This window comes from Salmo salar, chromosome 03 (genome assembly GCF_965601325.2).
Source record: "Salmo salar chromosome 03, fSalSal1, whole genome shotgun sequence".
Classification (NCBI taxonomy): Eukaryota; Metazoa; Chordata; class Actinopteri; order Salmoniformes; family Salmonidae; genus Salmo; species Salmo salar.
Window position 1 is genome coordinate 2,112,501 of NC_138293.1, and position 26,221 is coordinate 2,138,721.

At 42.4% G+C, this 26,221-nt stretch overlaps 1 protein-coding gene across 1 annotated transcript in view; it reads right to left on the reverse strand.

The window, feature by feature from the left end:
• LOC123726642 (macrophage mannose receptor 1-like) overlaps positions 1-26,221 on the reverse strand; it is a 55,514-nt gene that overhangs the window by 318 nt on the left and 28,975 nt on the right. The window contains exons 16-33 of the mRNA XM_082973172.1: positions 24,291-24,329; positions 23,183-23,346; positions 22,421-22,485; positions 20,019-20,119; positions 19,614-19,756; positions 19,292-19,400; positions 18,583-18,710; positions 15,337-15,363; positions 15,155-15,193; positions 10,631-10,666; positions 8,788-8,881; positions 8,398-8,630; positions 7,557-7,722; positions 5,577-5,747; positions 4,881-4,997; positions 3,620-3,784; positions 3,229-3,255; positions 1-2,689 (exon numbers count right to left, since the gene is read on the reverse strand). The exon at positions 1-2,689 is cut by the window's left edge and continues 318 nt beyond it. Of these exons, the coding sequence (XP_082829298.1) occupies positions 2,415-2,689; positions 3,229-3,255; positions 3,620-3,784; positions 4,881-4,997; positions 5,577-5,747; positions 7,557-7,722; positions 8,398-8,630; positions 8,788-8,881; positions 10,631-10,666; positions 15,155-15,193; positions 15,337-15,363; positions 18,583-18,710; positions 19,292-19,400; positions 19,614-19,756; positions 20,019-20,119; positions 22,421-22,485; positions 23,183-23,346; positions 24,291-24,329 (2,099 nt within the window). The 3' untranslated portion in view covers positions 1-2,414. The remainder of the gene's footprint in view (positions 2,690-3,228; positions 3,256-3,619; positions 3,785-4,880; positions 4,998-5,576; positions 5,748-7,556; positions 7,723-8,397; positions 8,631-8,787; positions 8,882-10,630; positions 10,667-15,154; positions 15,194-15,336; positions 15,364-18,582; positions 18,711-19,291; positions 19,401-19,613; positions 19,757-20,018; positions 20,120-22,420; positions 22,486-23,182; positions 23,347-24,290; positions 24,330-26,221) is intronic.

The following is a 26,221-nucleotide window of genomic DNA, read 5'->3' on the forward strand; positions in this document are numbered from 1 at the left end:
ATTAATACTCACAGTAATCATTCACTAAACAGGATACAAACAAACTACAGTTTAACTTGAAACGTGTTACATTTTAATAGAATCCATATCAGATTGAAGCAGAAGTGCATTGAACTGGGCCCGGCAGAATGTTCAACTCGTAGTAAACAGCTGATCTTACTGTAGAGATGGGGAGACCATACTATAACATACTGGACAATATCAATGTTCAGATGACAGCCAGGTTTGGACAATATCAATGTTCAGATGACAGCCAAGTTTGGACAATATCAATGTTCAGATGACAGCCAGGTTTGGACAATATCAATGTTCAGATGACAGCCAGGTTTGGACAATATCAATGTTCAGATGACAGCCAGGTTTGGACAATATCAATGTTCAGATGACAGCCAGGTTTGGACAATATCAATGTTCAGATGACAGCCAGGTTTGGACAATATCAATGTTCAGATGACAGCCAGGTTTGGACAATATCAATGTTCAGATGACAGCCAGGTTTGGACAATATCAATGTTCAGATGACAGCCAGGTTTGGACAATATCAATGTTCAGATGACAGCCAGGTTTGGACAATATCAATGTTCAGATGACAGCCAGGTTTGGACAATATCAATGTTCAGATGACAGCCAGGTTTGGACAATATCAATGTTCAGATGACAGCCAGGTTTGGACAATATCAATGTTCAGATGACAGCCAGGTTTGGACAATATCAATGTTCAGATGACAGCCAGGTTTGGACAATATCAATGTTCAGATGACAGCCAGGTTTGGACAATATCAATGTTCAGATGACAGCCAGGTTTGGACAATATCAATGTTCAGATGACAGCCAGGTTTGGACAATATCAATGTTCAGATGACAGCCAGGTTTGGACAATATCAATGTTCAGATGACAGCCAGGTTTGGACAATATCAATGTTCAGATGACAGCCAGGTTTGGACAATATCAATGTTCAGATGACAGCCAGGTTTGGACAATATCAATGTTCAGATGACAGCCAGGTTTGGACAATATCAATGTTCAGATGACAGCCAGGTTTGGACAATATCAATGTTCAGATGACAGCCAGGTTTGGACAATATCAATGTTCAGATGACAGCCAGGTTTGGACAATATCAATGTTCAGATGACAGCCAGGTTTGGACAATATCAATGTTCAGATGACAGCCAGGTTTGGACAATATCAATGTTCAGATGACAGCCAGGTTTGGACAATATCAATGTTCAGATGACAGCCAGGTTTGGACAATATCAATGTTCAGATGACAGCCAGGTTTGGACAATATCAATGTTCAGATGACAGCCAGGTTTGGACAATATCAATGTTCAGATGACAGCCAGGTTTGGACAATATCAATGTTCAGATGACAGCCAGGTTTGGACAATATCAATGTTCAGATGACAGCCAGGTTTGGACAATATCAATGTTCAGATGACAGCCAGGTTTGGACAATATCAATGTTCAGATGACAGCCAGGTTTGGACAATATCAATGTTCAGATGACAGCCAGGTTTGGACAATATCAATGTTCAGATGACAGCCAGGTTTGGACAATATCAATGTTCAGATGACAGCCAGGTTTGACCACCTTCCTCGGCTTATTATTATTATTTTTAAATGTCGAAAAAGTTTGACATCAGTAAACGAGAGCCTGTCAAAATATACCAAGATTTCATCACACTTAAAGGGATACTTAGGTATTTTGGCAATGAGGCCCTTTATCTACTGACCCAGAGTCAGATGAGGCCCTTTATCTACTGACCCAGAGTCAGATGAGGTCCTTTATCTACTGACCCAGAGTCAGATGAGGTCCTTTATCTACTGACCCAGAGTCAGATGAGGCCCTTTATCTACTGACCCAGAGTCAGATGAGGTCCTTTATCTACTGACCCAGAGTCAGATGAGGTCCTTTATCTACTGACCCAGAGTCAGATGAGGCCCTTTATCTACTGACCCAGAGTCAGATGAGGTCCTTTATCTACTGACCCAGAGTCAGATGAGGTCCTTTATCTACTGACCCAGAGTCAGATGAGGCCCTTTATCTACTGACCCAGAGTCCCGTGCATACAATTGTAATGTCTCTGCATGCAGTTTGAAGGAAGTTGCTAACTAGCGCTAGCGCAATGACTGGAAGTCTATGGGTATCTGCTAGCATGCATTAGCGCAATGACTTTAAAAATAAAGTAAAACTATGTTTGATGTCTTCTGTGCCCATATGAATAAGCCCTATGATGTAACTGGAATGATGAGATCGATGTTCTTCTTCTATGTTTTTGTTTTATTATTTTACTGCCATACTGTGTTGGATCTTGTCTAGCCATCTTGTCGCCAGAGTACCACAATGGAAATAAGTCCCAGACTTTATTTTAACCTTACTCCCCCCTTGACTCCCCCTTTGACTCCCCCCAATCACAAAGTGATCATTGGCTGAGCCTCCATATGGTTGACCAGCTGGCTAGTGTCCACCATGCTGGGGTCGACCTCGGTGATGGGCTCCGTGTAGAGGGGGTTGTCGAAGGTACTCCGGCCTGCGCTGAAGTCCAGGGGGTTGGTGAAGGAGGGCAGGGGACGGCCGATCTTCTTGTAGAGCATTAAGGCTGTGAGGCCCATCAGACACATGGTAGCCAATACCACCACCACTGCCAGGCCTGAATACACACGCCTGTGACCTCCCTTCAGAGACACTGCAGGATCACAGGAATACATATTACAGTACAGAGTGGTTAATTGACCGAGTGGTTAATTGACCGAGTGGTTAATCGACAGAGTGGTCAATCGACAGAGTGGTCAATCGACAGAGTGGTCAATCGACAGAGTGGTCAATCGACAGAGTGGTCAATCGACAGAGTGGTCAATCGACAGAGTGGTCAATCGACAATGTGGTCAATCGACAATGTGGTCAATTGACAGAGTGGTTAATTGACAGAGTAGTTAATTGACAGAGTGGTTAATTGACAGAGTGGTTAATTGACAGAGTGGTTAATTGACAGAGTGGTTAGTTGACAGAGTGGTTAATTGACAGAGTGGTTAATTGACAGAGTGGTTAATTGACAGAGTGGTTAGTTGACAGAGTGGTTAATTGACAGAGTGGTAATGGACTGATCATTCATGGACTGATCATTCATTGACTGATTGATTGATTAGTTGATTGAAGGATGGATGATGGGTTGACGGATGGATGGGTGGGTTGGTTGATTGATCGGCTCATTCATTCATGACTCACCATGTGTTGGTGGTGTTTCTGGTAGAACTGGAGGTGGAACAGAGAGGATTATTAACAAGGTATTATTAAGAGGTCTAACACTGTCTATTTATTTGTTTATTTCACCTTTATTTAACCAGGTAAACTATCTATCTATCTACTGTCTATTATCCTAATTGCTCAAATAATTCTTCATCACGGCCTTCATTTCCTATAGTTCTATTGACATTCATTTGTGCACTACACTATGGAGTGAGAAAGAAAGTTGTGTGGATATTGTAATAGATACATGGTGCTCCCCTCTCACCCTCGTCTTTCCTACAGATGTATGGTCAGTCTCACCCTCGTCTTTCCTACAGATGTATGGTCAGTCTCACCCTTGTCTTTCTTACAGATGTACGGTCTGTCTCACCTTTGGGCTTCTTACAGATGTATGGTTTATCAGCCCAACTGGAGGCAGTGCTCCAGGTCCCATCGGAGGATTGTATATATCCATAGTCATAGGGAGAGCCTTGGGGCTGTCCTTCTGCCCAGTTAATGTAGTCCAGCACTGTTTGGTCCAGCCACTTCCACTGACCTGCAACAGGGTCTATTGTTAGTCATGTAGTTACCTACACTCTTACAGAAAAAGGTTCTTTCTAGAACCTAAATGAGCTATTCGGCTGTTACCAGGGTTTTCCCATGGTGACGGCCGAAGAACCATTTTGGAACCTTTTTATTATAAAAGTGTAGGTGTGTTTTGTACAGGCCTATCTAGAAGAATTGGTAGTTACCTAGGTGTGTTTTGAACAGGCCTATGTAGAAAGAATGGTAGTTACCAATGTGTGTTTTGAACAGGTCTATCCAGAAGGATTGGTAGTTACCTAGGTGTGTTTTGTACAGGCCTATCCAGAAGGATTGGTAGTTACCTAGGTGTGTTTTGTACAGGCCTATCTGGAAGGATTGGTAGTTACCTAGGTGTGTTTTGTACAGGCCTATCTAGAAGGATTGGTAGTTACCTAGGTGTATTTTGTACAGGCCTATCTAGAAGGATTGGTAGTTACCTAGGTGTGTTTTGAACAGGCCTATCTAGAAGGACTGGTAGTTACCTAGGTGTGTTTTGTACAGGCCTATCTAGAAGGATTGGTAGTTACCTAGGTGTGTTTTGTACAGGCCTATCTAGAAGGATTGGTAGGTACCTAGGTGTGTTTTGAACAGGCCTATCCAGAAGGATTGGTAGTTACCTAGGTGTGTTTTGAACAGGCCTATCTAGAAGGATTGGTAGTTACCTAGGTGTGTTTTGTACAGGCCTATCTAGAAGGATTGGTAGTTACCTAGGTGTGTTTTGTACAGGCCTATCTAGAAGGATTGGTAGTTACCTAGGTGTGTTTTGAACAGGCCTATCTAGAAGGATTGGTAGTTACCTAGGTGTGTTTTGAACAGGCCTATCTAGAAGGATTGGTAGTTACCTAGGTGTGTTTTGAACAGGCCTATCCAGAAGGATTGGTACTTACCTAGGTGTGTTTTGAACAGGCCTATCCAGAAGGATAGGTAGTTACCTAGGTGTGTTTTGTACAGGCCTATCTAGAAGGATTGGTAGTTACCTAGGTGTGTTTTGAACAGGCCTATCCAGAAGGATTGGTAGTTACCTAGGTGTGTTTTGAACAGGCCTATCTAGAAGGATTGGTAGTTACCTAGGTGTGTTTTGAACAGGCCTATCCAGAAGGAAGAGTAGCTGTCTTTCAGAAACTCCAGGTTGCTCTTTATGAAGTGGAGTTCGGCAGGATCCTCGATGCTCACCAGAGACGCCCCTTCACACACAATATTCGTATTAATGCTTCTCCAATTACTTTCTTTACGGTTTGTTCTGTCCAAAGAAGTGCAGAGTTCATGGAATACTGGATCCCAATTCCAGTTGTCTCCTTTTCTCCCTGAAGCGTTCACCATCTCACTCCACGCCAGGATGTAAAAGCATTAGATAGGTGTAACAGTCTGTGTCCTAAAGCATTAGATAGGTGGGACACACACTGAAACACCTTTCTTCCACCAATCCAGTCAACCAGTATACACTTGGAGGAGAAGGGTTAGAGAATGGGATATGGGCCCCGTCCAAAATTGCTCCATTTTATAACGGTACCCCGCATAGGGCCTTGATCAAAAGTAGTGCACTATGTAGGGAATAGTGAAGGGGCCACTAAGTACTATGCCCTTGGATCTAAGATGAAACTTGCTAGCAAATCTGGCATTTTGAACCCTGAAGAGTTCTGAATGAAATGTGTTACATGGCCTCACGTCTCGTCTCTCTCCTGCCAAGTCAACTTATCAGAAATCACGGGTATTCAATTGGGCGGCTTTTTTTGACACACCCTTGGTTTTGAGGCTCCTCCTACCTTTGCGTATACAGCTAGTGGAGGCGTCGGACCACTCAATGTCGTTAATGATGAAGCTGTAGCAGTGCCCTCGGAAAGGCAACCAGGACCAGGGGCTGTTCCTACCACTGATATCCTCCTCCTCCTGGACACATACCCCGGGGTACTGGGGCGGGGCCGTGGGCGGGACGGCTATGGGGGGAACCAACCAATAGGATTACAGCACTGCACAGGGATCCACCAATAGGATCTCCTCTCTGGAAGAAACTAGTGTATGGGATTACGGCGCTGAATAGTGACCTACAAATAGGATCCGTCCCTCCCTGCTGCTTTCACACACTGGGGTAGGTGACTGTCTCACCTGGTGACTACTAACAGACTGGGGTAGGAGACTGTCTCACCTGGTGACTACTAACACACTGGGGTAGGTGACTGTCTCACCTGGGGACTACTAACACACTGGGGTAGGAGACTGTCTCACCTGGTGACTACTAACACATTAGGGTAGGTACCTGTCTCACCTGGTGACTACTAACACACTGGGGTAGGTACCTGTCTCACCTGGTGACTACTAACACACTGGGGTAGGTACCTGTCTCACCTGGTGACTACTAACACACTGGGGTAGGTACCTGTCTCACCTGGTGACTACTAACACACTGGGGTAGGAGACTGTCTCACCTGGGGACTACTAACACACTGGGGTAGGTACCTGTCTCACCTGGTGACTACTAACACACTGGGGTAGGTACCTGTCTCACCTGGAGACTACTAACACACTGGGGTAGGTACCTGTCTCACCTGGTGACTACTAACACACTGGGGTAGGTACCTGTCTCACCTGGTGACTACTAACACACTGGGGTAGGTACCTGTCTCACCTGGAGACTACTAACACACTGGGGTAGGTACCTGTCTCACCTGGAGACTACTAACACACTGGGGTAGGTGACTGTCTCACCTGGTGACTACTAACACACTGGGGTAGGTACCTGTCTCACCTGGTGACTACTAACACACTGGGGTAGGTACCTGTCTCACCTGGAGACTACTAACACACTGGGGTAGGTACCTGTCTCACCTGGGGACTACTAACACACTGGGGTAGGTACCTGTCTCACCTGGTGACTACTAACACACTGGGGTAGGTGCCTGTCTCACCTGGGGACTACTAACACACTGGGGTAGGTACCTGTCTCACCTGGGGACTACTAACACACTGGGGTACGAGACTGTCTCACCTGGTGACTACTAACACACTGGGGTAGGTACCTGTCTCACCTGGTGACTACTAACACACTGGGGTAGGTGCCTGTCTCACCTGGTGACTACTAACACACTGGGGTAGGTGCCTGTCTCACCTGGTGACTACTAACACACTGGGGTAGGTACCTGTCTCACCTGGAGACTACTAACACACTGGGGTAGGTGCCTGTCTCACCTGGTGACTACTAACACACTGGGGTAGGTACCTGTCTCACCTGGTGACTACTAACACACTGGGGTAGTTGCCTGTCTCACCTGGTGACTACTAACACACTGGGGTAGGTGCCTGTCTCACCTGGGGACTACTAACACACTGGGGTAGGTACCTGTCTCACCTGGAGACTACTAACACACTGGGGTAGGTACCTGTCTCACCTGGTGACTACTAACACACTGGGGTAGTTGCCTGTCTCACCTGGTGACTACTAACACACTGGGGTAGGTGCCTGTCTCACCTGGTGACTACTAACACACTGGGGTAGGTACCTGTCTCACCTGGGGACTACTAACACACTGGGGTAGGTACCTGTCTCACCTGGTGACTACTAACACACTGGGGTAGGTACCTGTCTCACCTGGAGACTACTAACACACTGGGGTAGGTACCTGTCTCACCTGGTGACTACTAATACACTGGGGTAGGTACCTGTCTCACCTGGTGACTACTAACACACTGGGGTAGGTACCTGTCTCACCTGGGAACTACTAACACACTGGGGTAGGTTCCTGTCTCACCTGTGGACTGCTTGCACACACTGGGGTAGGGGTGGTTACAAAGGGCTGTCTTCCAGGTGCCTTCCACATCCAGGTAGACACAGGGCCGGTCTCTGCTGGGTTCGCCTGGGGCCCACCGGGCCAGGCTTAAGGGCCAGCCGTCCATCCACCTGAAGAAGCCTTGTGTCTGAAAAGACAAACCACTACAGCTGTAAGTCAGTTGGTAGAGCATGGCGCTTCCAACTTCACTATCATGGGTTTGATTCCTGCTGGCGCCACCCATACCAAAATATATTCACGCATGACTGTAAGTCACGTTGGGATAAAAACATGTTATATTACAGTACACTAGCCTTTCCTGACAATCTGAACACCATGTTATATTACAGTACACTCGCCTTTCCTGACAATCTGAACACCTAGTCTTTATCTCAGAGGAACACCGTTTTGTGGTGCTGTAGACGGCCCTGTGGTTGAAACCCACCCGTATCCCTTACAGCAGTCCCGTGACTTCTTCCCGTACACCCAGCACATTCCAAAGCCATCTGGCTCCTACAGATAACCATTAACTTCTATTAATTTTATTTATGAAGCCCTTCTTACATCAGCTGATGTCACAAAGTGCTGTACAGAAACCCAGCCTAAAACCCCAAACAGCAAGCAATGCAGATGTAGAAGCACCTTGTTACTTCTGATGTAACAACCATTCTCTATCACCCCTCAGATACTATAGTATTACTTCTGATCCATCATGTCTCTAGTATAGCAGTGTTCAAAGTTTCACCCAGAATCCAACAGTACCAATAACCTGCCTAATCTGATGAGGAGTCTGTGGCACCTGAAGATACAGCTTGTACTGTACCTCATTCCTATTGAGTCCAATCCACAGTGGTGTCTGCAGCTTCAGAGCCTGCAGCTCCAGGTAGGCTGCTGACAGTTCATCCAGGGTGCTAGCCAGCTGGCCCTCCTCAGCCTCACACTGCATCCGGGCTTCGGGCCATGTACAGTTCTGGGGCAGCACCTTGTAAGAGTCGTTGGCCAGCTTCACCCAGCCTCTAGGTAACACTGTCGGGGCCGGGACTGGGATCCCTGAGTCTAGGAAAGCAGAGCAACACTTAGTCACATTACAAATCAGAGGGCTGAGGATGGAGACCAGAAGAAGGATGAAGAAGAGGATGAAGAGGAGGAGAGAGAAAGAAGAAGAGATGGAGGAGAAAGAAAGAAGAGGAAGTAGAAGAATGTCTTTGCTCACCAACTTTGCGCTGACAGATGAAGCCGTATGTGTCGTTGCAGGACCTGGTTTCCCATTTTCCCAAGATGGAGGAGGAGCTGGCCATCACAACACACTGTGGGACAAAGATTATCAATAATGGACAACATTCACAGTCACAGACTTAATTCTGTCATATAGTACACTGTGTGCACAATTATTAGGCAAATTGTATTCCTTGGGATTAATTTTATTGTTGAACAAACACAGTGCTCTCAGTCAATCCAAAATGTTATTGAACCTCAAAACTGAGTTTTGTCTTTCTCAGGGAAATATTAGTGTGCACAATTATTAGGCAACTATTAGTGTGCACAATTATTAGGCAACTATTAGTGTGCACAATTATTAGGCAACTAAATTACAAAAATAATTTCTCTCAACTCACTTGTTTATTCTCAATTTTTAGAGTAAGTGTAACAGATAAGTAAAACAAAATGACAATTATATAACATTTTTGGCCTTTAATAAATATTCAGTGACCAATATAGCCACCCTTATTTTCAATAACTGCCATGAGCCTTCCATTCATGGAGTCTGTCAGTTTCTTGATCTGTTCACGATCAATTTTCACTGAAGCAGCAACCACAGCCTACCAAATGCTGTTCAAAAAGGTGTATTGTCTTCCATCACTGTAAATCTCACGTTTGAGAAGGGCCCACAAGTTCTCAATAGGATTTAAGTCAGGTGAGGAAGGGGGCCAGGTCATTATTCAGGCATCTTTGAGGCCCTTGCTGGCTAGCCAAGCAGTGGAGTACTTGGATGCACGTGATGGATCATTGTCCTGCATAAAGATCATGGCCTTCTAGAATGCTGAGGACTTCTTCCTGTACCACTCTTTGACGAAAGAATCTTCCAGAAACTGGCAGTAGGTTTGGGAGTTGAGTTTCAGTCCATCTTCAAACCGAAAAGGTCCAACTACCTCATCCTCAATGATAGCAGCCCATACCAGTACCCCTCCTTCACCTTGCTGGCACCTGACTCAAAGTGGTGCCCTGTGTCCATTACTGTTCCAGCCACGAGCCCATCCATTTGGTCCACCAAGAGTCACTTTCATTTCATCTGTCCATATAACCTTTGAAACATCTGACTTCAGGTATTTCTTTGCCCAATCTAGACGCTTCAACTTGTGAATCTTATTCAGTGGTGGTCTTGTTTCAGCCTTCTTGACCTTGGCCATGTCTCTGAGCACTTGACACCTTGTACTTTTGAACACTCCAGGTAGGTTGCAGTTCTGGAATACGGTGGCACTGGAGGATAATGGGTTCCTGGTAGTTTGACGTTTAATTCTTCTCAAGTCTTTTGCAGTTAATTTGCGCCTTTTCTTCCCCATGCGTTTTTTGCGCCCCAGTTGACTATTCGCAACAAAACGTTTGAATGTCCGGTGGTCACACCTCAATAGTTTAGCTATTTAAAGTGTCGCATCCGTCTGAAAGGCATTTTACATTTTTGGTTTTTCAGTGTCAGTTAAATGTATTTTTTGGCCTATTTTACCTGAGGTAATGAGGCTGCCTAATAATTATGCACACCTTGATATAAGGTGGTATTCACTTTCGCCACAACCTCCCTCATTACACAAATACATATCACCTGAAAATGATTAAATCCAATAAGCGTTCAAGTTTATATGGTTTGGAGTTGGAAAATGTGAATAGAAACAATAAGATCAGAATACTCACTCGCCTAATAATTGTGCACGCAGTGTAGAGCTATGAGCAAAATGTAAGGCTAACACTTTAAATAAAACATTTTTAATATATTATTATATCCAATTTATTGTGTGTATTTCTCATTTTGAATGGTGATAGTTCGTTTAAATGGATCTTACCTGACTAGCCCGAGAGGAAAGCATATCCATGTACCACTACAATTAGAAAACCAAATGGTATTTATTAAGACATTATTCTAGAGATAGAATAAGCAAAGTAAACGACAGGGATTTAGTCAATGTGTATCAGTATAATACGTAACCGATGGGGATTTAGTCAATGTGTTTCAGTATAATACGTAACCGATGGGGATTTAGTCAATGTGTTTCAGTATAATATGTAACCGATGGGGATTTAGTCAATGTGTTTCAGTATAATATGTAACCGATGGGGATTTAGTCAATGTGTATCAGTATAATACGTAACCGATGGGGATGTAGTCAATGTGTTTCAGTATAATATGTAACCGATGGGGATTTAGTCAATGTGTTTCAGTATAATATGTAACCGATGGGGATTTAGTCAATGTGTTTCAGTATAATATGTAACCGATGGGGATTTAGTCAATGTGTTTCAGTATAATATGTAACCGATGGGGATTAAGTCAATGTGTTTCAGTATAATATGTAACCGATGGGGATTTAGTCAATGTGTTTCAGTATAATATGTAACCGATGGGGATTTAGTCAATGTGTTTCAGTATAATATGTAACCGATGGGGATTTAGTCAATGTGTTTCAGTATAATACGTAACCGATGGGGATTTAGTCAATGTGTTTCAGTATAATACGTAACCGATGGGGATTTAGTCAATGTGTTTCAGTATAATATGTAACTGATGGGGATTTAGTCAATGTGTTTCAGTATAATATGTAACCGATGGGGATTTAGTCAATGTGTTTCAGTATAATATGTAACCGATGGGGATTTAGTTAATGTGTTTGAGTACAATACTTAACCGATGGGGATTTAGTCAATGTGTATCAGTATAATATGTAACCGATGGGGATTTAGTCAATATGTTTCAGTATAATATGTAACCGATGGGGATTTAGTCAATGTGTTTCAGTATAATATGTAACCGATGGGGATTTAGTCAATGTGTTTCAGTATAATATGTAACCGATGGGGATTTAGTCAATGTGTTTCAGTATAATATGTAACCGATGGGGATTTAGTCAATGTGTTTCAGTATAATATATAACCGATGGGGATTTAGTCAATGTGTTTCAGTATAATATGTAACCGATGGGGATTTAGTCAATGTGTTTCAGTATAATATGTAACCGATGGGGATTTAGTCAATGTGTTTCAGTATAATATGTAACCGATGGGGATTTAGTCAATGTGTTTCAGTATAATATGTAACCGATGGGGATTTAGTCAATGTGTTTCAGTATAATATGTAACCGATGGGGATTTAGTCAATGTGTATCAGTATAATACGTAACCGATGGGGATGTAGTCAATGTGTTTCAGTATAATATGTAACTGATGGGGATTTAGTCAATGTGTTTCAGTATAATATGTAACCGATGGGGATTTAGTCAATGTGTTTCAGTATAATATGTAACCGATGGGGATTTAGTTAATGTGTTTGAGTATAATACTTAACCGATGGGGATTTAGTCAATGTGTATCAGTATAATATGTAACCGATGGGGATTTAGTCAATGTGTTTCAGTATAATATGTAACCGATGGGGATTTAGTCAATGTGTTTCAGTATAATATGTAACCGATGGGGATTTAGTCAATGTGTTTCAGTATAATATGTAACCGATGGGGATTAAGTCAATGTGTTTCAGTATAATATGTAACCGATGGGGATTTAGTTAATGTGTTTGAGTACAATACTTAACCGATGGGGATTTAGTCAATGTGTATCAGTATAATATGTAACCGATGGGGATTTAGTCAATGTGTTTCAGTATAATATGTAACCGATGGGGATTTAGTCAATGTGTTTCAGTATAATATGTAACCGATGGGGATTTAGTCAATGTGTTTCAGTATAATATGTAACCGATGGGGATTTAGTCAATGTGTTTCAGTATAATATGTAACCGATGGGGATTTAGTCAATGTGTTTCAGTATAATATATAACCGATGGGGATTTAGTTAATGTGTTTCAGTATAATATGTAACCGATGGGGATTTAGTCAATGTGTTTCAGTATAATATGTAACCGATGGGGATTTAGTCAATGTGTTTCAGTATAATATGTAACCGATGGGGATTTAGTCAATGTGTTTCAGTATAATATGTAACCGATGGGGATTTAGTCAATGTGTTTCAGTAAAATATGTAACCGATGGGGATTTAGTCAATGTGTTTCAGTATAATATATAACCGATGGGGATTTAGTCAATGTGTTTCAGTATAATATGTAACCGATGGGGATTTAGTCAATGTGTTTCAGTATAATATGTAACCGATGGGGATTTAGTCAATGTGTTTCAGTATAATATGTAACCGATGGGGATTTAGTCAATGTGTTTCAGTATAATATGTAAACGACGGGGATTTAGTCAATGTGTTTCAGTATAATATGTAACCGATGGGGATTTAGTCAATGTGTTTCAGTATAATACGTAACCGATGGGGATTTAGTCAATGTGTTTCAGTATAATACGTAACCGATGGGGATTTAGTCAATGTGTTTCAGTATAATACGTAACCGATGGGGATTTAGTCAATGTGTTTCAGTATAATATGTAACTGATGGGGATTTAGTCAATGTGTTTCAGTATAATATGTAACCGATGGGGATTTAGTCAATGTGTTTCAGTATAATATGTAACCGATGGGGATTTAGTTAATGTGTTTGAGTATAATACTTAACCGATGGGGATTTAGTCAATGTGTATCAGTATAATATGTAACCGATGGGGATTTAGTCAATGTGTTTCAGTATAATATGTAACCGATGGGGATTTAGTCAATGTGTTTCAGTATAATATGTAACCGATGGGGATTTAGTCAATGTGTTTCAGTATAATATGTAACCGATGGGGATTAAGTCAATGTGTTTCAGTATAATATGTAACCGATGGGGATTTAGTCAATGTGTTTCAGTATAATATATAACCGATGGGGATTTAGTCAATGTGTTTCAGTATAATATGTAACCGATGGGGATTTAGTCAATGTGTTTCAGTATAATATGTAACCGATGGGGATTTAGTCAATGTGTTTCAGTATAATATGTAAACGACGGGGATTTAGTCAATGTGTTTCAGTATAATATGTAACCGACGGGGATTTAGTCAATGTGTTTCAGTATAATATGTAACCGATGGGGATTTAGTCAATGTGTTTCAGTATAATACGTAACCGATGAGGATTTAGTCAATGTGTTTCAGTATAATACGTAACCGATGGGGATTTAGTCAATGTGTTTCAGTATAATATGTAACCGATGGGGATTTAGTCAATGTGTTTCAGTATAATACGTAACCGATGGGGATTTAGTCAATGTGTTTCAGTATAATACGTAACCGATGGGGATTTAGTCAATGTGTTTCAGTATAATATGTAACCGATGGGGATTTAGTCAATGTGTTTCAGTATAATATGTAAACGATGGTGATTTAGTCAATGTGTTTCAGTATAATATGTAACCGATGGGGATTTAGTCAATGTGTTTCAGTATAATATGTATCCGATGGGGATTTAGTCAATGTGTTTCAGTATAATATGTAACCAGTATAATATGTCTTGACAGCGTACGTCTTCACCCCCCCCCAGAGTTCATACTTGGTGGAAGCACCTTTTGGCAGCCATTACAGCTGTGGATCATTTTGAATAAGATTCCACCAACCTACCACAACTCTTAGGGTGACATATCCGTTGTTTTTGTCAAAACTCTTCAAGCACAGTAAATTTGGTTGGAAATCTTTGATGGACAGGATTATTCAAGCATTGTTTCAGTTTTTTTTAGCAGATTAAAGTCAGAACTGAGACTGAACCATTCAGGAGCACTCAACACCTATTGGAAAGCCATTCTGGCGTGTCTTTGGCATTTAAATGTGTGCAATTAGGCTATCTTGTCCCTGGGATAGTCCCAGGGTTTCTTGTCCCTGGGATAGTACCAGGCTTTCTTGTCCCTGGGATAGTCCCAGGGTTTCTTGTCCCTGGGATAGTCCCAGGCTTTCTTGTCCCTGGGATAGTCCCAGGCTTTCTTGTCCCTGGGATAGTCCCAGGCTTTCTTGTCCCTGGGATAGTCCCAGGCTTTCTTGTCCCTGGGATAGTCCCAGGCTTTCTTGTCCCTGGGATAGTCCCAGGCTTTCTTGTCCCTGGGATAGTCCCAGGCTTTCTTGTCCCTGGGATAGTCCCAGGCTTTCTTGTCCCTGGATAGTCCCAGGCTTTCTTGTCCCTGGATAGTCCCAGGGTTTCTTGTCCCTGGATAGTCCCAGGGTTTCTTGTCCCTGGATAGTCCCAGGGTTTCTTGTCCCTGGATAGTCCCAGGGTTTTCAGAAGCTTTCCTTTCCTTTTTTACCTGGGCTCTGCTCATGTCATGTCTTTTTATCCTGACACCTTCCACAAAGAGGCTTCCACCAAGTATGAACTCTGGGGTGTTTCCGCCAAGTATGAACTGTGTGTGTATTTCTGTGTTTACTTAACGTTTAAAGGGACTTTACCTGTCTATAGTCATGCAATGGGAGCATCTGCAACAGTCTCTACAATTAAGAAACAAAATATTATATATTAGGGGTATTTATTTAAGGCAGCAAAATGTGAAGACTGTGCAAAGCGGGTGTAGACTTTCACTAGGTCCTGTGTGTGTACGTCTGTGTTTACTTAAAGTTTAAAGGGACTTTACCTGACTATGGTGATGCCATGGGAACATCTGCGACAGTCTCTTCAATTAAGAAACAAAATATGATATATTAGGGGTATTTATTAAGAAACATTACTGGTTTAGGGATAAAATGAGCAAATTAAACTCAAAGTAAACTAATACATCATGACCAGTGTGCCACACAACTTGAAAGTTGTGAAAATTATGTGCAACTTCCAGCGCACGTTTACTGTGAACACTGAGGCTGTACCTGCTTTAAGTTATAGTTTTAACAGTGGACAAGTAGGCTACTGTGGCTATTTGATCATAATGTAGGTCTACCAGAGAGGTCTACTATCAAAAACAATGGAAAAAATGCATCCCATAACATTTTAACATGGAAACAGCTGTTCTATCATTCAGTCTACAGCAGCAGCCAATATGTGGTGTTCAATATAGACAAGGTGGTGACTGAATGTGTTGTTTGATGCCAGAAACATCTTGAGTTATTATTCCCATACAATTATTACATAGAATCAGACAAATTATTCTACGCTCTGCCTATTGGCTACTTAGCTTATTCAAGACTGTCTCAAAATACAACACCGCCCCTTTAAGACATAAAACAGCTCTTTACCTGACTGGCTTTTCAAAGATGGCTAGAAATGCACACATTTTGTACTTTTGTAGGAAGAAACCACTGACCCATTGTTTTTATTTTATTTCACCTTTATTTAACCAGGTCGGCCAGTTGAGAACAAGTTCTCATTTACAATTGCGACCTGGCCAAGATAAAGCAAAGCAGTTCGACAACATACAACAACACAGAGTTACACATGGAGCAAAACAAATATACAGTCATTAATACAGTAGAAAAATAAGTCTATGTACAATATGAGCAAATGAGGTGAGATAAGGGAGGTAAAGGCAAAAAAGAAAAATGGAAAAAAAATATATATAAATATATATATATAAAAATCCATGGTGGCAAAGTAAATACAATATAGCAAGTAAAATGGAATGGTAGATTAGTAGTAGAAGAAAGTGCAAAGTAGAAATAGAGATAATGGGTGTAAAGGAGCAAAATAAAATAAATAAAATAAATAAATACAGTAGGGGAAGAGGTAGTTGTTTGGGCTAAATTATAGGTGGGCTATGTACAGGTGCAGTAATCTGTGAGCTGCTCTGACAGCTGGTGCTTAAAGCTAGTGAGGGAGATAAGTGTTTCCAGTTTCAGAGATTTTTGTAGTTCGTTCCAGTCATTGGCAGCAGATAACTGGAAAGAGAGACGGCCAAAGGAGGAATTGGCTTTGAGGGTGACCAGAGAGATATACCTGCTGGAGCGCGTGCTACAGGTGGGTGCTGCTATGGTGACCAGTGAGCGGATATAAGGGGGGACTTTACCTAACAGGGTCTTGTAGATGACCTGGAGCCAGTGGGTTTGGCGAGGATTATGAAGCGAAGGCCAGCCAACGAGAGCGTACAGGTCGCAGTAGTGGGTAGTATATGGGGCTTTGGTGACAAAACGGATGGCACTGTGACAGACTGCATCCAGTTTGTTGAGTAGTGTAATTGGAGGCTATTTTGTAAATGACATCGCCAAAGTCGAGGATCGGTAGGATGGTCAGTTTTACGAGGGTATGTTTGGCAGCATGAGTGAAGGATGCTTTGTTGCGAAATAGGAAGCCAATTCTTGATTTAACTTTGGATTGGAGATGTTTGATGTGAGTCTGGAAGGAGAGTTTACAGTCTAACCAGACACCTAGGTATTTGTAGTTGTCCACATATTCTAAGTCAGAACCGTCCAGAGTAGTGATGCAGGACAGGCGGGCAGGTGCAGGCAGCGATCGGTTGAAGAGCATGCATTTAGTTTTACTTGTATTTAGGAGCAGTTGGAGGCCACGGAAGGAGAGTTGTATGGCATTGAAGCTCGTCTGGAGGGTTGTTAACACAGTGTCCAAAGAAGGGCCAGAAGTATACAGAATGGTGTCGTCTGCGTAGAGGTGGATCAGAGACTCACCAGCAGCAAGAGCGACATCATTGACCTATACAGACAAAGAGTTGGCCCAAGAATTGAACCCTGTGGCCCCCCCATAGAGACTGCCAGAGGTCCGGACAACAGGCCCTCTGATTTGACACACTGAACTCTATCAGAGAAGTAGTTGGTGAACCAGGCGATGCAATCATTAGAGAAACCAAGGCTGTTGAGTCTGCCGATGAGGATGTGGTGATTGACAGAGTCGAAAGCTTTGGCCAGGTCAATGAAAACGGCAGCACAGTATTGTTTCTTATCGATGGCGGTTATGATATCGTTTAGTACCTTGAGCGTGGCTGAGGTGACCAGCTCTGAAACCAGATTGCATAGCGGAGAAGGTGCAGATATGCAGATGAGGATGTGCAAGTAGTGATACTGGTGTGGAAAAGAGCAGAAAAACAAAAAGAATATGGGGATGAGGTAGTTGGTTGGTTGGATGGGCTATTTACAGATGGACTATGTACAGCTGCAGTGGTCGGAGAAGGTACGGCTCTTTCAGAACATGAGCTGTCTGGATTTGGGTGAAGGGGGTTGGGCAAGTTGCTGCAGGGGGTGCTGAGCTATTGGCCGGGGTTGGGGTAGCCAGGTGGAAAGCATGGCCGTAGAGAAATGCTTATTGAAATTGTTGACTGGAAATGAGTTATATCTGAGCTAATAACTAGCTAACTAGCAAAACATTCACCGGTGGCTACATGTAGCTCTCACTTTGATCTCAGAACAAGAGCATCTACAACCGACCGCTCCTACTGTAGCCTAAACACAGTGAACGGCACAGATCCATATATGGCTATTTGCATATAGGCCTACTGCAGCTCTGATTGGTAATGGGGCAGCGGTCTGTGTAGAGTACAGGCTGAGTCCTGCCTGTCAATAGAATCCTACTCCAATGAGCTCTGCCTACAAGAAAATCTCTTGCACAGTTAGTTTTGCATACTAAGTCTTGCATAGTTCGTTTTGTGTCGGTATTTTACATTAAAATTGGCTAACATTGCGCTGATTCGACTACAATTCCCACAGTAGAGCGAAACACTGTTAACTGAAGAGGAAAACTAGAGAAAGGTGAGTGAAGTTCAATCTCGTGCTTCTCTGCAGTTTAGGCGGGAACATTGATTATGTCTTATGTAAATGTTTTGTTTATGTTTAAATGTGTAAATGTCTGCTTGGTCGTCATGCCTACGACCAGCTGTGGTATATTGGCCGTGGAACACAACCCTCGGCCCTCATTGCTTAGGTAAATGTGTGTACATGCGTACCTTCATGAAATCGAAGTTTAAGTATTTGACTGCCTGGCCATCGGTCCAAACAAACGCGTCCCGGTTTAAGTTACTCAGTCCAATCCACAGGTCAGTAGCACCAGAAGTCATCTGGGTCGTCAGAAACACTGCAACCATAGAGATAGATAGAGGACTCATCCTTATATCTGTTCCATTATAGCATATGTGACAGCATGAGCAGCACCATAGAGATAGATAGAGGACTCATCTTTAGATATGTGTCATTATAGAGTCTGTGACAGCATGAGCAGCTCCATAGAGATAGATAGAGGACTCATCTTTATATCTGTGTCATTATAGTGACTGTGACAGCATGAGCAGCTCCATAGAGATAGATAGAGGACTCATCTTTATATCTGTGTCATTATAGTCACTGTGACAGCATGAGCAGCTCCATAGAGATAGATAGAGGACTCATCTTTAGATCTGTGTCATTATAGAGTCTGTGACAGCATGAGCAGCTCCATAGAGATAGATAGAGGACTCATCTTTAGATCTGTGTCATTATATAGTCTGTGACAGCATGAGCAGCTCCATAGAGATATATAGAGGACTCATCTTTATATCTGTGTCATTATAGTGACTGTGGCAGCTCCATAGAGGTAGATAGAGGACTCATCTTTAGATCTGTGTCATTATAGAGTCTGTGACAGCATGAGCAGCTCCATAGAGGTTAAAATAATCTCACCTTGCTCCTGCCTATTGGTGATGGACGCCAGGTTAGCTCCCATGGATTGGCAGAACGATCTGGCATCGAGCCAGGTTCTAGGTACCCGGTATCCAGTCAGTTTGTAGCACTATAAACAAAAATAAGCAATTAATCATGTTGATTGATTATAGGCAAACACTTTGAGTTAGACTTCTGTTCTCAAAGCATGTTGTAAAACTGTATCGTCTGTTTGCATGTGAAAGACATTTAACATATTATTATCACATAATCATGATTATATCACTCCTCCTGTGTAACCTTTGATCTCTGACCTTAGGATCAATTCTCGCCTCTTACTGACCTTAGACTGGTAGAGGATCCATTCCGGGGGGCAGCCTCCTGTGGGGGGGGCAGTAGGGGGCACGGTGCTGTTCACTGGGGGGGAACCACTCCTCTCACAGATGGACTCCATTTCAGTGCCACAGTTATAGTCATGCCAGAAACCTGAACACACAGTTATAGTCATGCTAGAAACCTGAACACACAGTTATAGTCATGCTAGAAACCTGAACACACAGTTATAGTCATGCCAGAAACCTGAACACACAGTTATAGTCATGCCAGGAACCTGAACACACAGTTATAGTAGACCTAGTCATGCCATTGAGTTATGTGGTAACCAGCCCCAAGATTCAGAATGAAAATAACTCAATGGAAGTTCTTATAAAAGAGGATTTTTTTTGGCCTCATCTCATCTTTAGCTCACCAATATAGCTGGCCATGGCAACACAGTTCTCATCGTTGTTCTTGAAGTCCGGCTGGTTGTTGTCCCATCTCTGGAATACTACTGGGGAACCGTCCATCCAGCTGGACAGAACACAGGACACAATAACTCAGAACACAAAACATAAGATATTGAATATCCCTTTGAGCATGGTGAAGTTATTAATTACACTTTGGATGGTGTACACCCAGTCACTATAAAGATATATGCGTCCGTAACTAAGATGCTGGAGAGGAAGGAAACCGCTCAGGGAGTTCACCATGAGACCAATGGAGACATTAAACCAGTGTAATGGCTGTGATAAGAGAAAACTTAAGATGGATCAACAATCACAATACTAACCTAAATGATATAGTGAAAAGAAGGAATCCTGTACTGAATAAAAATAAGGCAACAAGGCGATAAAGTAATTTGGCAAAATTTGGGCAAAGAACATAACTTTTTGTCATGAATACAAAGTGTTATGTTTGGGGAAAATCCAATACAACACATCACTGAGTACCACTGTCACGCCGCCGCCGTAAGGAAGTCCCACCCGGACCCTCCCCTTTAGAGTCAGGTATTGCGGCCGGAGTACGAACCTTTGGGGGGGTACTGTCACGCCCTGGCCATAGAGAGGGTTTTGTTCTCTATTTTGTTTAGGCCAGGGTGTGACTGGGGTGGGCGTTCTATGTTCCTTTTTCTACGTTTTTGTATTTCTTTGTTTTGGGCCGAGTATGGTTCCTAATCAGAGGCACCTGTCTATCGTTGTCTTTGATTAGGAATCATACTTAGGCAGCCTTTTCCCACCTGTGCTTTGTGGGATCTTGTGTTTGTGTAGCTGCCTGTGAGCAGCCCAGAACGTCACGCTTCGTCTTCATCTGTATTGTTTTGTTTTGGTGAGTTTTCATATTTATTAAACATGTGGAACTCTAAGTACGCTGCGCCTTGGTCTACTCCTTTAGACGATCGTGACAACCACTCTTCATATTTCAAGCATAGTGGTGGCTGTATCATGTTATAGGTATGCCTGTCATTGTTAAGGACTGGGGAGGTTTTCAGGATAAAAGGAAATGGAATGGAGCGTAGCACAAGCAAAATCCTAGAGGAAAACCTGGTTCAGTCTGCTTTCCACCTGACACTGGGAGATGAATTCACCTTTCAGCAAAACGATAACCTAAAACACAAGGCCAAATCTACACTGGAGTTGCTTACCAAGAAGACAGCGAATGTTCCTGAGTGGCCGATATTAAAGTTTTGACTTAAATCTACTTGAAAATCTAGGGCAAAACCTGAAAATGGTTGTCTAGCAATGATCAACAACCAATTTGACAGAGCTTGAATAATGTTTGAAAGAATAATGGGCAAATGTTGCAGAATCTAGGTGTGGAAAGCTCTTAGAGAATTACCCAGAAAGACTCACAGCTGTAATCGCTGCCAAGTGTGATTATAACATGTAGTCACTCAGAGGTGTGAATACTTATGTAAATGAGATATGTCTGTATTTCATTTTTAATAAATGTGTAAACATTTATAAAAACAAGTTTGTACTTTGTCATTATGGGGTATTGTGTGTAGATTTGTGAGATAAAAAATACTATTTAATCCATTTTGAATTCAGGCTGTAACAACAGAATGAAGAATAAATCAAGGGATATGAATCCTTTCTGAAGGAACTGTATTTATATGGTGGTGGGTTATCCCTGGAACCCACTGCATTTTTCAACATTTCTGATAAGTCAGGAAGCAATACAAACAACAAATCAAAATCATTTATTTCAATTTTTATATTTTAAGCCAGCCTTATTGGGTGGGCCAGTATTCAATCTGGCAGGGCCACTGCCCAGCCTGGCCCTGCCGTGGCTTCTCCTCTGCACGAAACATGGAACACAGAACTCAGAACACACAAGACATAGAACACAGAAAGAACACGGACAATACACAGAAAATATGCTGCGTTCATGACATGCCGGAATGTTCGGAAATACAACTTCTAAACACGGAGCAATGAGTTGTGTGCATTCACATGCTTTGAACTGACTGAGAACGCCAACTGGCTAATGTCTAAGAAGCTACGTCAACCATGAACAAAAAACGCAGCCATCCCGCTCTCATCCAAATTATAGTGTTAAAAAAAGGTCCAAATAAATTGATTTGGATAAATAATGTTTTGTCAAGTTATGTTCTTGGTAGGTGACGTCAGAGTTCAGCATGTCTGAAAAGTCTCCAATTGGAGGGCCTTTTAAATTGATTTCTCCCAGAAAGGAAGCTTGTATTTCAGAGTTTCTAAAATGTCATGAACGCAGCAATAGAACAGCAGTTTGACACCACTAGTTTAGAAGTGATATAAAAAACGTTGTATTTTTATTTGTTTGATAATCTTCTTTTACTCGTTTTATACTCACCCGAAAGAGTGATCAAGATCAACTGTTAGCCCGATGTAATGGTTTCCCAAACGCTTTTTATTGATCTGAAAAAAGAGCAATTAACATTAGGGACTAGCTGTCTTGGAGTCAACATGGGCTACCGTCCGTTTCGACACCTTGTAGAGTCCAAGCCCCGACGAATTGAGGGCAAAAGGGGGTGCAACTCAATGTTCGAAAGGTGTTCTTAATGTTTTGTGGATTCAGTGTATATCAGTGGTGAGAAAATTGCCCAATTATCGTAATTGAGTAAAAGTAAAGATACCTTAATATAAAATGAGAGTCACCCAGTAAAATACGACTTGAGTAAAAGTCTTAAAGTATGTTTTTTTAATATACTTAAGTATCAAAAGTATTTATCAAATTCCTTATATTAAGCAAATATTTTGTATTTACGGATAGCCAGGTGCACACTCCAACACTCAGACATAATTTACAAAGGAAGCCTTTGTGTTCCGTGAGGCCGTGAGTCCGTCAGATCAGAGGCAGTAAGGATTACCAGGGATTGATTAGTGTGTGAATTGGACCATTTTCCTGTCCTGCTAAACATTCAAAATGTTACTTTTGGGTGTCAGGGAAAGTGTATGGAGTAAAAAACACATCGCTTTCTATAGGAATGTAGTGAAGTAGAAGTACTTAAGTAGTACTTTAAAGTATTTTTACTTAAGTACTATACACCACTGATGTATATAGCTCTGCCAATGTGTTTGAAAGCAGGACTATAGCGAAACTATAGGTGTTTACCTTTTTCCACAGAAATGTATTTTCTGTTAGTCCGTTGATAACAACAAGGTCCCCATGCCTCTGTTGACAGTAGTGTCTGGCGCCCTCCATGGCCAGCAGTTCAGTATTAAAGAAATATTGAGAGCCTCCAAACTCCAGCCAGCCATCCTCTGTCACATTATACTCTAGACAGGATTAGAAAATACTCAAATAAGTTATCTGCTTGGTCTAGACTAGAGACAAAGCACATAATTCCCCTCTAGAGACCAAGCAGATAAGTCCCCTCTAGAGACCAAGCAGATAAGTCCCCTCTGGAGACCAAGCAGATAAGTCCCCTCTGGAGACCAAGCAGATAAGTCCCCTCTGGAGACCAAGCAGATAAGTCCCCTCTAGAGACCAAGCAGATAAGTCCCCTCTGGAGACCAAGCAGATAAGTCCCCTCTAGAGACCAAGCAGATAAGTCCCCTCTAGAGACCAAGCAGATAAGTCCCCTCTAGAGACCAAGCAGATAAGTCCCCTCTAGACACCAAGCAGATAAGTCCCCTCTAGAGACCAAGCAGATAAGTCCCCTCTAGAGACCAAGCAGATAAGTCCCCTCTAGAGACCAAGCAGATAAGTCCCTTCTAGAGACCAAGCAGATAAGTCCCCTCTAGAGACCAAGCAGATAAGTCCCCTCTAGAGACCAAGCAGATAAGTCCCCTCTAGAGACCAAGCTGATAAGTCCCCTCTAGAGACCAAGCAGATAAGTCCCCTCTAGAGACCAAGCAGATAAGTCCCCTCTAGAGACCAAGCAGATAAGTCCCTTCTAGAGACCAAGCAGATAAGTCCCCTCTAGAGACTTATCTGCTTGGTGTAGTCTCCACAGAAGCGACTTATCTGCTTAGTGTAGTCTCTAGAAGGGGACTTGTCCGCTCGGTCTCTCGAGGGGACTTGTCATAGGCCGTTTGGACTGCGTTCCAAAGTTCACACTAGCATACCACAATGCGTCCTCAAAATATTTATACTTTTAATGTGGTGAGCTCATTCATTTATTCATTAATTTAAGAGTGATAGACAACTCATCAACACTTGCCAATATTTTCCAGGGAGTCCTGGGAGCTATGGGATGCGTACTGTCAAGGAAACTTACCAGGGACGGTGTTGTTGGGAGGAGGTAGTGGGGTCACTCCTGTAATGCCACAGAGAAAAGAGGAGGAGAATGGAGAAGAGAAGAGGAGAGAGAAGTCTGTTTTAGCTCACCAAGCTAAAGCCTTCTGGTCCCAGTAAGGTTACTAATCATGCACGTGAGGTCGACTAAAATACTTCCGTCCCACAGACAGAGGCGCTACATCCTGAATGTCTTCCTTTTATGGTGCTGCACTTTTGACCAGAACCTCATGGGCGGCGCACCTAGTGGCCGGAGACTTTAATGCAGGGAAACTTAAATCAGTTCTACCTCCTTTCTACCAGCATGTTACATGTGCAACCAGAGAAAAAAAACACTAGACCACCTTTACTCCACACACAGAGACGCGTACAAAGATTTCTCTCGCCCTCCATTTGGCAAATCTGACCATAACTATCCACCTGATTCCTGCCAACAAGCAAAAACTAAAGCAGGAAGTACCAGTGACTCACTCGATTTGGAAGTGTTCAGATGACGCAGATGCTAAGCTACAGTACTGTTTTGCTGCACAGATTGGAAAATGTTCTGGGATTCTTGCGATGGCATTGAGGAGTATACCACATCAGTCAATGGCTTCATCAATAAGTGCATCGACGACGTCGTCCCCACAGTGACCTTATGTGCATTCCTCAACCAGAATGATACATACCTCAACCATGGATTACAGGCAACATCCGCACTGAGCTAAAGGGTAGAGCTGCTGCTTTCAAGGAGCAGGACTCTGTCATGACGTTGCCCTCTTTGAGTACAGGGAGGACAGTTGACGCCCACCCCCTTGCACCATCCCCCAACCTACCTCCCCCCACCCAGGCCCTGTGTGAAGGGGTCGTAAATTTCTAAAGGAGAATGTCCTGCCGCATGGGCCAGTTGAGACACAGAGGGGTTTCATAGAGAGACAAAGGAAATTCTTCCAACTCACAAAATTGGGGAACCGAACGACATTTATGTTCTGGAGAAGGTATAAAAGATCGGTGAAGAATCCAGCTACGAACTGGTCTGCTTGGTACAATTTTGTGATACTCAGAAGAGACAATATAGCCATATTACCATAATACTGTTTATATAATAGCCTCAGCTATGCGACTTGCATCTAAATGGTTGTATAAAATGTATTAACCTCTCTAGGCTAGGCGGGACGAATTCGTCCCACCTACGTAACAGCCACTGCTATCCTGTGGCGCGATTTTCAAAACCTTAATAAATGTCGCTTTGAAAGATGCATTCTAACCAAGAGAGAGAGAACGCGGACAAAAACTCTCCAACAAGGATCCCGACAACACACTGAGTGTAAATATATATTGATTGCAATTGTTCCCAAATGAGTGAGCGTTCATGTGCAAAGGATTAGCATATCAATTGTTAATATTTATGAACTCTGTAGTGTCTTCTCAGCTGCCCTTTATGACCCTTTGTTTTAACAAGACACCAGCCATGCCAGTTTAGCCCACTAGGGCACATTACTCTACCAATTCTTTGTGACGATAATTACTGTTTGTATGCTTTCTGTGAATTACTTAGTTTAGTAAATAAATGATTTTAAGACAATTGATGTATGGATGACTTTTAGTAAAGGCTGGGTTCGTGCAGATACAACAATTTACGATGTTTGGAATGAGACTGGACGCGAGGTAAAATACACCATTTAAATCAGAAGATAATCGGCCTATACTATAATATAATATAATGTTATGATATAGGAAAGTTATATTAGGAAAATTATAACTTTGTTATCTGAATATTTTCCTTGGTGCCCCGATCTCCTAGTTAATTACAGTTAAACGATTAATCAGTTTAATCGCGTGATAATAATTACAGGGAGTTATTTTGATAAACATGTCTTCAGTTAATGGTGCCCAAAGACACGACAACTCTAACCCGGAAACTTATAACAAATC